General features: G+C 39.9%; 2 protein-coding genes across 12 annotated transcripts in view; one reads left to right on the forward strand and one right to left on the reverse strand.

Moving 5' to 3' along the window:
• The window catches only part of HMBOX1 (homeobox containing 1), a 193,626-nt gene extending 187,776 nt beyond the window's left edge, over positions 1–5,850 (reverse strand). For 3 of the 9 annotated variants that reach the window (XM_078445583.2, XM_078445582.2, XM_078445589.2), the window contains exon 1: positions 5,542–5,850. The gene's annotated coding sequence lies outside the window, so the exon portion shown is untranslated. The remainder of the gene's footprint in view (positions 1–5,541) is intronic. The other 6 variants (XM_078445581.2, XM_078445588.2, XM_078445587.2 and 3 more) reach the window with 2 other exon arrangements.
• A 244-nt stretch (positions 5,851–6,094) lies between these two features.
• The window catches only part of INTS9 (integrator complex subunit 9), a 109,137-nt gene continuing 100,812 nt past the window's right edge, over positions 6,095–14,419 (forward strand). The window contains exon 1 of one of the 3 annotated variants that reach the window (XM_078445577.2): positions 6,095–6,348. In XM_078445577.2, coding sequence (XP_078301703.1) covers positions 6,340–6,348 — 9 coding nt within the window. In that variant the 5' untranslated portion in view covers positions 6,095–6,339. The other 2 variants (XM_078445578.2, XM_078445579.2) reach the window with 2 other exon arrangements.

Genomic DNA, 14,419 nt, shown 5'->3' on the forward strand with positions numbered 1-14,419 from the left:
TATTTAGAGAGGAAAAAACAGAAGCCAAAGCAACAGAATATACTATCATTCTTTATACAGCAATAGGTTTTAAAGTTCACAATTAATTCCTTACTTTTGAAGACATTACTAACAATTGCAACCCTTACAGACTAATAATATACCCCACCCTCCTTATCTATGCTAAAGAGTGCCTGTTTGGCCTACCAGTAGTTTGGCATGGCAAAGGCATAGGGTCTGGAGTTGATAATGATAAAATACAAGGCAGGAACCAGAACACAAAATACATGGAATAACATGATAATAATAATAGTTAACATTTGGGGCGCCTGGGTGGCGCAGTCGGTTAAGCGTCCGACTTCAGCCAGGTCACGATCTCACGGTCCGTGAGTTCGAGCCCCGCGTCAGGCTCTGGGCTGATGGCTCAGAGCCTGGAGCCTGTTTCCGATTCTGTGTCTCCCTCTCTCTCTGTCCCTCCCCCGTTCATGCTCTGTCTCTCTCTGTCCCAAAAATAAAATAAAAAACGTTGAAAAAAAAAAAAAAGAAAGGCTGGGGAGCCACTGAAGGATTACAGGCAAAGTTACGGCTAACAATCAAATTCACATTTTGTTTTAGCAAGATCACTCAGTAGGAGTGAAAAATGACTAAGAAAAAATAGTGAAAGTAGTAAGATTAGTTAAGAGACTGATGTGGCAAGACAGAAATGATAAAGGCCTGAATTGAGGGAATAGCATATAATGAAAAGTGAACTGATAGATACAAAGGATATAAAATCAACTTGATTCTATGATTGGACGTGGAGAATCAGAATAACTCAAGTCTTGACTGACTAGGCCCCACCCTACAGCTTCACATTTTAATCACACCACTACTTTATCAAAATCTTAAAGCAGATAAATTTAGTCTCAGGTCATCTTCATTTCAGCAACAGCCACAGCATTTGACTTTCCCCTTTCTGAAAACTGTAACTATATACATTAAAATGACTGCCCCTTGGCAACGCCACACTAATTGTTTAATATGTATGCAGTAAAGAGAGCTATTAAATGTTTTTGATAAACCACATGCAGACTATCACTGAACATAAAATACAGAGAAGCTACTGAGAATATGTGCAATTTAGTAAACATTCTTATCTAATTGGCATTCTAAGTTGTAAAAAAACCTAAATGCCCTCTGAATAAATTAGATTCATCTGATCATTTATAAGGAAGGGTCTATAGACACCTATTTTAAGATTCAAAAAAAGTAAAATAACTCATAACTTCGAAGCTAAATATAGTTTTTTCTCCTTTGAAAAATGAAAAAGCAAAAATAAAAACTGCTATCCTTACTTATACCCCAAGTCAAGGATCTGTAAAGTACTGCATCAGAATTATAATAACTACTGGAAAAACTTACTGTAACTTCAACCTTATTACCATTGTAAGGGTAAAACTATGCTAGAGCCAAAGACTTCCAGTAACTAAATGCTCTTGGAAAGTGTCCAAGACATGTTATAGTAAATTTCCAACTTGTTTCATCTAAGATCAGGAAAAGCAAGTTATCTAAAGCACTGGATTAAGTTTAAACAGTCTCTAACTAGAAGTTATACCTCAAATAATCAGAAAAATCTTTAGTTATGTTGGGCCCTAAGACCTGTTAGGGTCAGGTGGGGAGACAGCTGCACGTAGGAATCTAAGTCACCTACTAATTAATATTATTTTGAGAAAAATTTCAATACCAATAGCTTCCATTTTGAGAGAAACAGATTTTGGCAGAATCTGTTAAAATAATGCTTTATAATGATGCTGAAAATCTCCATAGTTCCTATCATGTGGACAGCATATGGTGGTAGTTACTCCGGTTTCTAGTGTGAGCCACTGTTTAGCCTCCTGTTATCTATGGTTCAGATTCCTTTTTTACAGGCTGTATGTCTCACAAATATACACCAATTTCATATATAAACAAACATAATGGTGCTTTATGTGAGTGCATATGTAAATATAGCTATATGACACTCTAGACAAGCTGTGATTTCCACTCATAACAATTTTTTTTATAAATTAAAGTTCTACTAAATTGAGAAGCAAAACCCAGCAGTTAAAGAGAAAAATCCAGCCAAAAAGCAAAGGGAGCTACAAAATTAACTCTGGAAGCCAAAAAAAACTAAATAAAGCAGGTTCTCAAAACAAACAAATTCAACACATTTTCACTGAGCACTTTCTAGTTTACCTATAAATGTTCACATTTTTAAAAGGCTGAGTGGTACACCAACTTTCATTTATGAAAAATGACACCCTAGGGTAAATTTCTAATTTCCAAGAGAAATACTTCAAGTTTAAAGATCTGCAGACAAAAATAATAGATGCAAGAGCTGCAAAGAAATGAACCAAAAAAGCAAACATGGTTTTACAAGAAACACGGAAGCTGTCTGCAACATTTAAAAGTGGATGGACTGAAAATAACATACAAAAGACCCCAAATGAACAAACTTAGTATAAGTATCCCCAATGTGTTCAACATCTACTGAAACAAGCAATGCCATTTCAACACGTAGCACAAAAACAGCCATAAACTGGTTACCTCTATTTTTTAAAAATGATTAACTTACGAGATTTGTTGCAATATATTTTATAATTTACCAATACTATTAGTGATGCTTCAACTATGGATTTGTGCTAAGAAGAGTGAAATCTGTTCATACACCAGTGAAAATGAAGCCCCACCAAAGACATTCAACATAAAGCTGACCCCTAAAGGCTCCCTGATGCACATTTGCAACCACAGTATTCATGATATGCAATACACTAAACTAGCAACAGATTGGTTAAAAACAGTTTGGATTCTCAACTTCCCATAATACAGGCAACATTTTTAGAAGCAATCATATTCAAATAAATGTGTCTTTCACAGTTACGGGATGAAATTTTAAGCTGGACAGGCACCAATGCCCTGATTTTCTACTTTTTTCATAAACCATATGACTTCCACACGCTGACAATGTTTTATGTTTTAACCTGCAGTAAAGGCTTTACATCATTTTAATGATCAGTGCTTAAAATGCAACAGAATCACCTCCACTAAATGCAAGGAATAGGTTTGGTTTACCTTTAGTGATTTCAACCAGACTACTAGTCAGAAAAAGTTTAATGAAAGCTTTTCCAGTAAGTAACTTTGCATTTCCACGGAAGAAAACAAAAAGAAAATCTGAGGTAGGGAAGGTGGAAGATAATATTTTACCAACTCTTAAACATTTGAGTTTTTTATTTCTAAAATAAGTACTTAACATCTAAAAACTACATCTAAAAGGATATCTTTCAGCAAATGTATACTCTATTATATAATTATACAGGATTTTCCTCCAGTTTTGGCAAAGTAATATTTCAGGTTAAGATAGAAGATTAAAACAAAAAATTGTGGAAATCCTAGTCTGTAACAAATCAAAGGTTCAGCCTTGTATCAACATAGCCTAAATTTGAGATTTAAAAAACACAAGTTTTTTTTCTATTCAGGTCAATCTAAATATACATACTACCTCATATTTATAGTCAGCTTATCTGTGTGAATGATCAACTGCAGAAATTTCAAATCTAAGGTTATAAGACATACCATAAAACCACATACTATAACTATGTGACTTTTCAGTTTTTATGGAATCTGAGGTCCTTTACTCTTAGGTTCAAGAATTGATCAATTTGGAGCCAAATATGTAAATGCTTTGAAGTCTCAACAGTTAAAAGAGCAATTATGCCAATTCCTTTAGTCATGTAAAGGTCCATTACACACACACACACACACACACACACACACACCTGTCACAGAAGGGTTGGTGAAAATTTCAATTTTGGACTGAAAAAACTACAAAATATACGGTCTTAAATTCTCCTGGTGTAATGTTATTAAATATTAAAGACTGTGAGAAAAAAAGATGTTGCAATCCTCTTGCCTTTATAACTCTACTTTAAACTTGAGAAAAAAAAATCAGAATTCAAATATTCCAATTCACCTAGCTCTAACAACTTAGTTGTGCAATTTTAAAATCAGTTTAATGCAAAGCACTTCAATCCTGATGTGACAATTACCTGTGGCATAAATGCAAAATAAAAACAAATGCAAGTCCTCTTCATCTAATGATGCATTTTATAGCAAAACCACAAAAAGCACAATCATATTAGCACAAACTAAATAAACAGGCACAAGAGGCATCATGTCCATCCAGGAAAAGAAATGTAGCATGCCAAGAAAGAAAGGAAGGACTGAAACAACGAAGAAGGGAAGGAAGAAGGGAAGGAAGACAGAGGTTTCTATACCTGAAGGATCCGAGAGAAATGAACTAGTCACATCATTCTATCTTATTAGATACATAAGGGTTTCTTAAAGCTTCAGGGTAAAAAGCAGCAATCACTTTACACCATTCAACTTTACACAGTATAGTATATTTCATGTCAACTGCCTTTCATCCTTCACTCACCCAATGCTTCCTCACTCTTCCATACGAGCTTTCAGACAAATCCGAAACAGAACAGGGTGGGGTAGAAGAAAAATACAAGCAGCGCTTTTCTGCTACTCCCCCCGCCCCCAAATAATTTCCAACAGTTTTTCCTACTACGAAAATAAGTCTCCCTATCTTAAGATACACAACAGTCATTCTATGTCCTTAGTAGACACACAGAGACGCATACACATGTCAGCACTCCAGACCCCCACAGCACGCCCCCGAACCTTAAGTAATGTTTATTTCATTTAACGTGAAGACGACAAGATACATCTACCTACTGTTTCGGGGTGAGGGTGGGTGGAGGACTCCTTTCAAAGTAGCCCCAATAGTGTAACCAAAACACGGTTCCGGAATAAAATATTAAGAACACTTTTCCTTTCCCACCTATCTATGGACTTAAGGATGCAAAAATCCATCTCCAAACCACCTCATTTCTAAAATTCTTCAGCCCGGAGTTTGGGGTGGAGATTTGTCCAGGGGAGGGGGCGGAGGCGGGGAGAAGCGTGAGCCGGCAATGGGACACAAACGAGTTGCTAACCCCAGCTACCCCGCACCACGTCGCCAGCCCAGAGGTCCAGAACTCGGGACCTCACGCACGCTTCTCTGCCCAGGCCCAGTTAAAAGCTATGACTCCAGCTATCTAACTTCGTATCTACAGACATTTATTCGTTACTAACACATCACACAAGTACACGTCACACAGTTTAAAACACACTTATAAACCCCAAACAAATCCACACACCTCAAATTCACCTCGCAGTTTCCCAAACTCCAAACAGGAGACCCCACCTCCAGGATTCAAACCTTCCGCCCACAGTGGAGGAAACCAGGAGAAAAGAGTTGGGGAGCAGCCGACGCCTTTCAATTATCGCCTCCCAAAAACTGCCCCACCCCACACCCTGCGTTCGGGTTACCCACTCGGAAGCCCCGTTTCCTCCCTCTTCTCAATCGGGCCGCTTAAGGGACCCATCCCCAGCCCACTCACTTTCTCCCCAAAACCCCTCAAAAAAACAAAAAAAGTGAAGAGAAAGAAGTGAGGAAAGAGACTTGAGGTAGTCCGGCTTCAAAACCGCTCGACTCACCTCAGAATCCTTGCTGAGTTCTCTCCGCCCGGCACAGCCCCCTCCCCAACGTCCCAGTACGAAAGGCTGAGGCAGGGAGGAGGGGAAAGCGGGAGGGGGAGGGGTGTCTTCCGCGTGGGGCGCCAGTCGGGAGGGGACTGGGGAGGGGTTGAGGCCCGCACAGGAAGAGGAGAAGGGGGAGGGGAGGCCCCTATCTCCCAGTCTCCCCCTGAAAACCTCCCTTGTCTCAATCACATCAGACTGACTGTCTTTGTCTGGCTGACAACCGCCATATTGATATCAACAGCCCGGCTCCCACCTGCTGCAGCCAGGCGGTCCTGGGAGTTGTAGTTCCTGCCTCCCTTGAGTAAAAGCTCGGAACTTGGCATCCAGAGGCCCCAGGGAACTACAGATCCCGGCAAGTCCCGCGCCCATCTGCCTTCCCACAGGGAGGAGGGGAAAGGGGCGGCCAGAGCCATGGGGACTACACATCCCAGAATACCATGGGTCCCAGGCCGGGCTAGGGCGCATGATATCATGCTGGGGTGCAGAGGGAGGATGAATTGGCGGCGGGGATGAATTTGAGCTGACCGAGGGAGGTGTTGGAGAGAAATGGGACGAAAAAGAAAGATGACCACAGTTCCCATGATGCACGGAGAGAGGACTACATTTCCCATCATGCCCCGGGAAGGGGGCGTAGAGAAAAAGAACTGCATGTCCCGCGATGCTCTCGGCGGGCTAGTGGCAGAGATTGAACCGGAAGACGCTTTCTGCGTTTGAGAAGTGGAGTGTCTGGTACTGAGCAACCAAAAGTCCAATATGAAACTGGTGAGTCTCCGCTCCTAGGTCAGAGGGCAAAGGTGATGCCATATCCTTTTGGACTTCGTCGTTTCCACTTTGGGAAGGGAAGTAGACAGTGGGGTGGACCAAGGAAAACTGCTGTGTTGAGGAGGTTTGAATCTTACTCCCCCCACTCTTCACCCCCAGCTACCCGGAGATCTTATCCATCCATTGGCGGGTCCCTTTGGTTAAAGACGTTCACTCTGTCGCATTTCTTCTCCTACAAACTAAAGTTGGGCTTTACGAGCCAGGGTGGTTTTGTGTCTCAGCTGCCACGTGAGTGTTGTAATAGGTTAACTTCTTTCATGCTGCTTACACTTGATTAGCGTTTTTCCCACCGTTCACGTGGCTTTGGTTAGATATGAGTAGAGTAGAAAATACTGAGCAGAGGGTAATCACTTATTAAATTTTGTGTTATAGACTTTTAACTGCCCTAGGAATTCAGAGAGGGACAAAGTCAGGGTGTGATCTTGGAAGATTTAAGTCTTAAATCCTGTCACAGTGTTCTGAGAGGAAGTATTAAGGCATTCCAACCTAGGGACTGCATGAACCAAGGTTAGACGGAACATGCCGGTATATCTGGAGAAGTCTTTGTATCACAAAACCCAAATACTTGGCATACAGAAAAGCTTCCAAGACCTTTATTTTGGGCCATTTTACTCGTATTGTGTAATCTACCTAGTTTATTCCATACCTGTATGGAATTAATAGCATAATTCGGTGTGAGATACTGTTTGTCAACCTTCTAAAATTCCTGTTCCTGCAGCCAAGTATTGTCAAGCTTTACTTTCTGTGATTTTTATACAAAAACAAAATGTTTGTTTTCCTATTTGAACATACTTTCCAAAGCATGTGTGCCCGTATGCGCGCACCCACGCACACATACTATAGACATATACTCTGTGAAGTGTCAGTTGTTTTCTGAAAAGAAGTCACAGAAAGTATTAAAGTAGATTTAACTTCAAAACTGCTTCCATTTCAAGCTGTTTATGTAGGGAGAAGGGTACAGATCAGTAAATCTTGACTGTTAATTTGTTCCTGGGTCAGCGTGTAAAACATGTAAGAATGCAGAATTGAAGGTCACTGCCTTGCCCTAAAGAAATATGTAATTTAATGAAGAAGACAGAAAAGAGGCAAAATTATAATGCATTATGATCATGGTAAAAGAAGAGCGTGTTCAGGGTTTGGGGAATTGAAAGGATAATGGGGTGGGAGAGAGGAGGGAGATAGACAAGACTCAAACTGATAGGAAAAATGAGTAGGCCTTCCATGAAGAGGGCTCGGGTTACAGGTGCAAAGAAATTGCACTTAAGTGGTTGGAACACAGACCATGTGTCCTCAATAAAGGATAAATCACATTTGGTGTGCTTACTGAGAAGGCATGCAAATGTGAAACAATTTTTTCCATAAAAACTCATTTGAGTATCGGAGAGCCAAGTTTACATAAACTTTGGTTTGCTCATAATATCCTCCTGCTTAATTTATTTACAAATGTGAAAACATGGGAAAAAAGTAACTTATTTTTTCCTTTAAGAACCAAAATATGCCTGGGGCAAAAATAAATAAAGATTAAAAATTTTTTTAATGTTTTTTAATGTAATTTTTTAATCTTTGAGAGAGACAGAGTGCGAGCAGGGAAGGGCCAGAGGAAGAGGGAGACACAGAATCCCAAGCAGGCTCTGGGCTCCAGGCTCTGAGCTGTCAGCACACAGCCGGACTCGGGGCTCTAACTCGCGAACCGCTAGATCATGACCCGAACCAAAGTCAGATGCCCAACCCACTAAGCCACCCAGGCGCCCCTAAAAAAATTTTTTTTGTTAAGAACCAAAATGTGCCTCAAAGGAAGAGAAAGTGTTCTATCTATAGTCCCTCCCGCTTTACTTTCAATCCATGTGTTACATATTAAAACTCATTTGGTGGTTAGAAGATCTTTAATGTGGAATTACTGTCAACATAGCAAAGTGGTTTCAAAACCATTGACTAAACCATTGACACTCACTAAGACTTCTTTTGTGGGTCATGCCTCCCATAAAGTTGAAATAAATCATCTGATGGCCTAAAATTTTTAACTTTGTGCACTGCTTCAGGAATAATGTGATAATAAGTCATGTTTTACATTTATATCATGAAACACAGAAATATATTTTATTGAGCACATTCATGTTTTTGAGATTATGACTTCCCAAAATACCCTCCCCATGCACAATCTGACCATATCTTGTTGATTCTCCGTCTGTTCTTGAACAAGTCTGTTTCTCTCCAGTCCCACTAATACTGCTTTTGTAGTGGCTCTTTTCACTTGACACTTGGAATTCAACAATACCTTCTAACTGATCACCCTGCATTCAATCTTTATTTTTCTTTTATCTTCTTCAAATGTTTATTTTTGAGAAAGAGAGAGACAGAGACAGAGAATCCCAAGCAGGCTCCACACTGTCAGCGCAGTGGCTGACACTCGAACCCACAAACCCTGAGATCATGACCTGAGCTGAAATCAAGAGTTGGACACTTAACCAGTTGAGCCACCCACGTGCCCAGTCCCTGCATTCAATCTTAACTCCATCCAGTTTGTTCTTTACTCTGCATCCCAGAAGTTATTTTAAATTGCAGAGTTCCATGGGGAGCTTGGGTGGCTCAGTCGGTTGGGTGTCCGACTTCAGCTCAGGTCACGATCTCACGGTCCATGAGTTCGAGCCCCGCGTCGGGCTCTGGGCTGATGGCTCAGAGCCTGGAGCCTGCTTCCGATTCTGTGTCTCCCTCTCTCTCTGCCCCTCCCCCATTCATGCTCTGTGTCTCTCTGTCTCAAAAATAAATAAACGTTAAAAAAAAATTTTTTTTTTTTTTAAATTGCAGAGTTCCATAAAACCCCTCAGTAGCTTCCTTTGCCCTTAGGATAAGGTCTTATAATTCTTAATTTGGCTTACTTGGTCCTGCAAAATATGACCCTGCCTACCTTTTCAGGCTTCTGTCTAGCCCTCATCTCCCTTGCTGTCCGGTTTCAATTGTATTGCACATCTTCCGGGTCCTTCAGCTCACCATTGTCTCTGGGACTTTAAATGTGTTGCATCACCTACAACACTTTTTTGCTTGCCCACTTTCTTCATATAGGTCAGGTCTTGGTTGAGCACTTCTTCAAGGATTCCTTGAATTGGGCACCCCTGTTATATCCTTCCATGGCACATGTTCTTTTTGTGGCAGTTGTTGGTTTTATGTCTGTCCTCCCTCATATATTCCCATGGCCTGACACATAGTATGATGCCACTGAATAGTTGAATAATTTCTGAAAGATTGTCAAGATCTGTGACTGTTGATAAGAAAAGATTAAGGAGTGTTTAAGCAGCAATTTGCTGTGTGCTGGGCACTTGCTGTTTGGTGTCCCACTTACTCCTTTGATCTAGGTGATAGTATTCCCATTTTACAGATAAAAAGTCTGAGCCTCAGGGAAGTGAAGTGGCTCAAAGTTACACAGATGAAAAAGTGGTAGAACCAAGATTCCTTCCTCAAGAGTCTGTTGTCTAATGAAAGCAGGGATTCCAGCACCTTTCACAGTGCGTGGCATATGTTAGGTGATCTCTTGATAAAAGGAAGCCAGAGTGCATTTTAAGCTTATTTATTTTGAGAGAGCACGCGAGCAAGTGATAGGAAGAGAGAGAATCCCTGCACTAACAGCACAGAGCCTGACGTGGGGCTCGATCTTAACAGCTGTGAGATCATGACCTGAGCCAAAATCAAGAGTCTGATGCTTAACGTACTGAGCCACCCAGGTGCCCCTGAAGGCTGTTTTTAAAATTAGCTTTAAATGTGATTAAGTTAAGATCTTTGAAAAAGATTACAGGTAAAGAAATCAAAGTTAGGAAACTTCCTTGATAATATAAAGGGCTCCATATCAGATCATACCGATGAGGTTGCGTGCTCAGGTTAGTTTTTATACTGCTCAGTTTAGCCTCTGTAATACCATTTATAGTTCTCTTAACTTTACACATCACTCTCTTGGTGGCTTTTCACACACCCAAGGGAAGACCATGGATATCATTATAAAGTAATCCTTGGATATCTCCTCCCTAGAGAGATACTAACTCAAAAGGATCTTAATGACTGTCTACAATATCATGCAGTATTCAGGTGGCTTTATTTAACTGAAAAAATTTTATTGGCACCTTCAGTTAACCAGAATCATTTTTAAAGAACTGGAAAATTGGAAGTGTATCCTCTAAATCAGGATATTTTACAGCATGTTCTGTTATTAGTATTAACTGAGCATAATTAGCTATGCCCCGATGGCCAATTCAGCAAAGGATAGAAACTGGAATTCATTACGGTCCTTAACAAGAACCTTGTGGAACAAAAAAATACTGAATACGTTGACAAATTGAGTTTGGAACATCATATCCAGGAATTTAGTCATTCAAATAGATGAAGATTAAAGTGAATGAATAAAAGAAGCAGTGTGCAAGAATGCAGCATGTGTCATACTTTTTTTTTTTTTTTTAACGTTTATTTATTTTTGAGACAGGGAGAGACAGAGCATGAACGGGGGAGGGTCAGAAAGAGGGAGACACAGAATCTGAAACAGGCTCCAGGCTCTGAGCTGTCAGCACAGAGCCCGAAGCGGGGCTCGAACTCACAGACCGTGGGATTATAACCCGAGCCGAAGTCGGCCGCTTAACCGACTGAGCCACCCAGGCGCCCCTGTCATACTTTCTATAGATAGTTCCAGACATGGAGAGAATCTTCTAGTTGATTAAGTCAACAAAGATTTATTATGCAACCACAGTATACTGGCATTCAAAGTTTTAATACTTTCCATTTTAATTTTTACGTTTGACCCCAAAGATTGATGACAGGGAATTATTGGGATTTTGCTGAGGCACAAATTTGAATGTGACTTTAAGATTAGTGATAATCCTTAGTGAATGAATGAGCCTGATTACCTCAGAGTCCGTGGCTTTCTGTAGTTATTGTTGCTGTCTTGTTCAAGTTCTGAAAGGAAGGTTACTTATTTATTTTTAAAAATTTTTTAATGTTTGCTTATTTTTGAGACAGAGACAGAGCATGAACGGGGGAGGGTCAGAGAGAGAGGGAGACACAGAATCTGAAGTAGGCTTCAGGCTCTGAGCTGTCAGCACAGAGCCCGACGCGGGGCTCGAACTCACAGACCGTGAGATCATGACCTGGGCCGAAGTCAGAAGCTCAACCAACTGAGCCACCAGGCGCCGCTGAAAGGAAGGTTATTTAAATGCTTGTTATGCTATACTTTTTTAATTTGATGGAGGAAATTGTATGCTATAGTTGTATTTACAAATTAAAAAATTCAAGAAGGCCAGGAGATGTTCTTCAGTGATCTAGTCTCCTTTATACAAAGTGCTATTTCATTTGGGGGAAGGCTCAAACTTTTCACTCACCATTTCTCCTAGGAAAACAGATGGAGCAGAGAAATGGATTCATGGACTGTTCCCTGTGGAGGACAGATAAAATACCAACTGGAATTGTAGATGATCTACAAGATCTTTACTTGAAAGGGGCAAATTCTACCACAAAGTCAATGTAACAAATTATTAGGATGGGTGTGGTTAATCCTTACTTGGATCTGAGAGTGATATTTTATTTCTCCAGTTTACAGAATTGCAGAATCCTTTAGGCTTCTTAGAACTTGGGTGAAGAATAGAAAATCTCTTGCTATAAATTACCAACATTCACAATTTTGCCAGTGCTTATTAATTCACCTATTTCAGATTGATTGTTAAAATGTCAACCTGATTTCACTCTTTTCTATTTCTTTTTGCTGGTTGATTAGAGTGCCCTCGTGTGTCTTTTTGATGTAATATCATTTTGAGCTTCAGAAAGGTCATGTTTTATCACCACCTTGGTATTTGGTATGATAGGTGTTTTTCCTTTCTTTCCTCAAACTGAAAAGCAATGTGTAACATAAGGCCAAGTCACATACTTTGTTCAGCAGTGCTGTGAGATAAAAACAGATATTTTACTTTCGGACATTTCAAAGTCATAATTATTACTGTGAATAAATCTTTTATACTTAATGCAAAAAAAAAAAAGTGTACCAATCATAGATTTTTTTCAGTAATGATAGTTGAAAATAATGGTTGAATTGAAATAGTTATATTGGCTCTCAATGTAAGCATGACATCATTAGTGTTGCATATAACTGCAGTAGTACATCTGTTTTGTGACTGGTTTGCTTTGAGCACTCAAATCCTGCTATCAGTGTCTCTGATGATCAGTAGAGTGTACTTGGCAGACAAAGGCCAGGAGTGTAGCATGGCCTGAAAATCAGTAAAATACAGTATTCCAAATGGAAAATTTGCTCCTGGCGTGCTAAATACCAACTGAGGTCCAGGCACAAACTACCCCTCAGATCTCCATTATGATTCATTTATTCATTCAACAAATATTCCTGAACACCTTCCTCCTCTGTGCTAGGCATTGCTCAAGGTACGGGGTATATTGCAGTGAACAAAACAGATTTACTCCCTGCCTTTATGAAAGGTAATGTCTAGTGGGCTTACTGGTGCAATTCAAACAATATTACGGTGAACTTCCTGATGTGGAGATGTCATTGGGCACTGGCTCAAGCATTTTTTTAATGTAATGGCCAAACAATGCATTTAATTGTACCCAAGAACATTCCTTCTTAAAATTTTAACAATTATGGCCAACTTGCCTGCTAGTTTACCATTGTACCAGTAGCGTATGAGAATGCATTAACTCCCCCTTGCCAACAATGCCATCTGTTTCTTTACTCTTACTATGTGTCTTCCTAATGCAACTTCCTTTCATCAATCCACACGCCCTCTTGTCTCTTAGACTTCAGCCATATTTAGTAAAACGTCCTTACAGTAATGATGTATGGATGTGGGAAAATGTACTGGAAAGGGGAACACGTTTCTTCAGATAAAACAGTGGTGTCATGAAAGTCTTTAAAAGGAATTTTTTAAAGAATTTTTGGTGTTGCTTTGAAAATGCTGATGCGCATGGGTGTAGTAATTAAGATGGCAGTATTTTGGGATCAAATGGGCTGGAAAGGCAACCAGACCAGGTGTGTGTAAATGACAGATGAGATCCCCCATCATCCCCAGAAAAGGAATAACCTGTGAGATGAAGCTAGAACTTGATGTATCAGGAAGGGCTAAGAAAAAGGGCCAGAATTTTCAGAGATTAAGAAAAAAGGCAACGCTGCAAACCAAAAGGATGAAGGGAAATAAGAAACACTGTAAGAAGAAAAGAGTCAGTTTGAAAACCCCAAGACACTCAGTGATCAAGTCTAAGAACTATGTGGTGGGAACTTTACTGTGAGAAAAACAGGAAGTTTCAATTGTCCCTGATTGACCATATATCTGAAGGAAATGCCTGTAAGGTCTAAAACATTTAAATTTATTGAATGCACAACTGAATGAACTTTAGCTCTCTCAAGGATATATAATCAGATAGATGATCTTCAAGAAAGTGTTTTTTTTAATAGAAGTTGCAAAACGAACACCCTTTTTGCCCTTAAGGTACAGTTTATTTTTCATCATTCATGTTTATGAAAGAGTGGGAGAAGGTGAATAATAAAAGGTCTTGCATAATCCATTCCTCAGATTTATGGCCCAAGCAGAGATTCTCTTTTCCGAAATACAATATTTTTGCATTTTTTTAAATTTCAGTGAAATAGAGGAAGGCATAATTAGATGTTCTAATTTAATAAGTCTTCCTTCCCATATGTTTTTCCAACATGTGGAAATAGGAGTAAACAAGCAATAGTGTTAATAAGGTAGAGGAGGGACACCTGGGTGGCTCAGTCAGTTAAGCAGCTGACTTCAGCTCTGGTCATGATCTCTCACTTTGTGGGTTTGAGCCCCGCATCAGGCTCTGTGCTGACAGCTAAGAGCCTGGAGCCTGCTTCAGATTCTGTGTCTCCCTCCCTCTCTGCCACTCCCCAACTTGCGCTCTCTCTTTCTTTCTCTCAAAAAATGAATAAACATTTACAAATTTTTTTAGTAATGTAGATATTATAACCCCTACCCTTTTTTTTTTTTACATTTTTAAAGCAATTTTATTGAGG

Source organism: Panthera onca, chromosome B1 (assembly GCF_046562875.1).
Source record: "Panthera onca isolate mPanOnc1 chromosome B1, mPanOnc1 haplotype 2, whole genome shotgun sequence".
Classification (NCBI taxonomy): Eukaryota; Metazoa; Chordata; class Mammalia; order Carnivora; family Felidae; genus Panthera; species Panthera onca.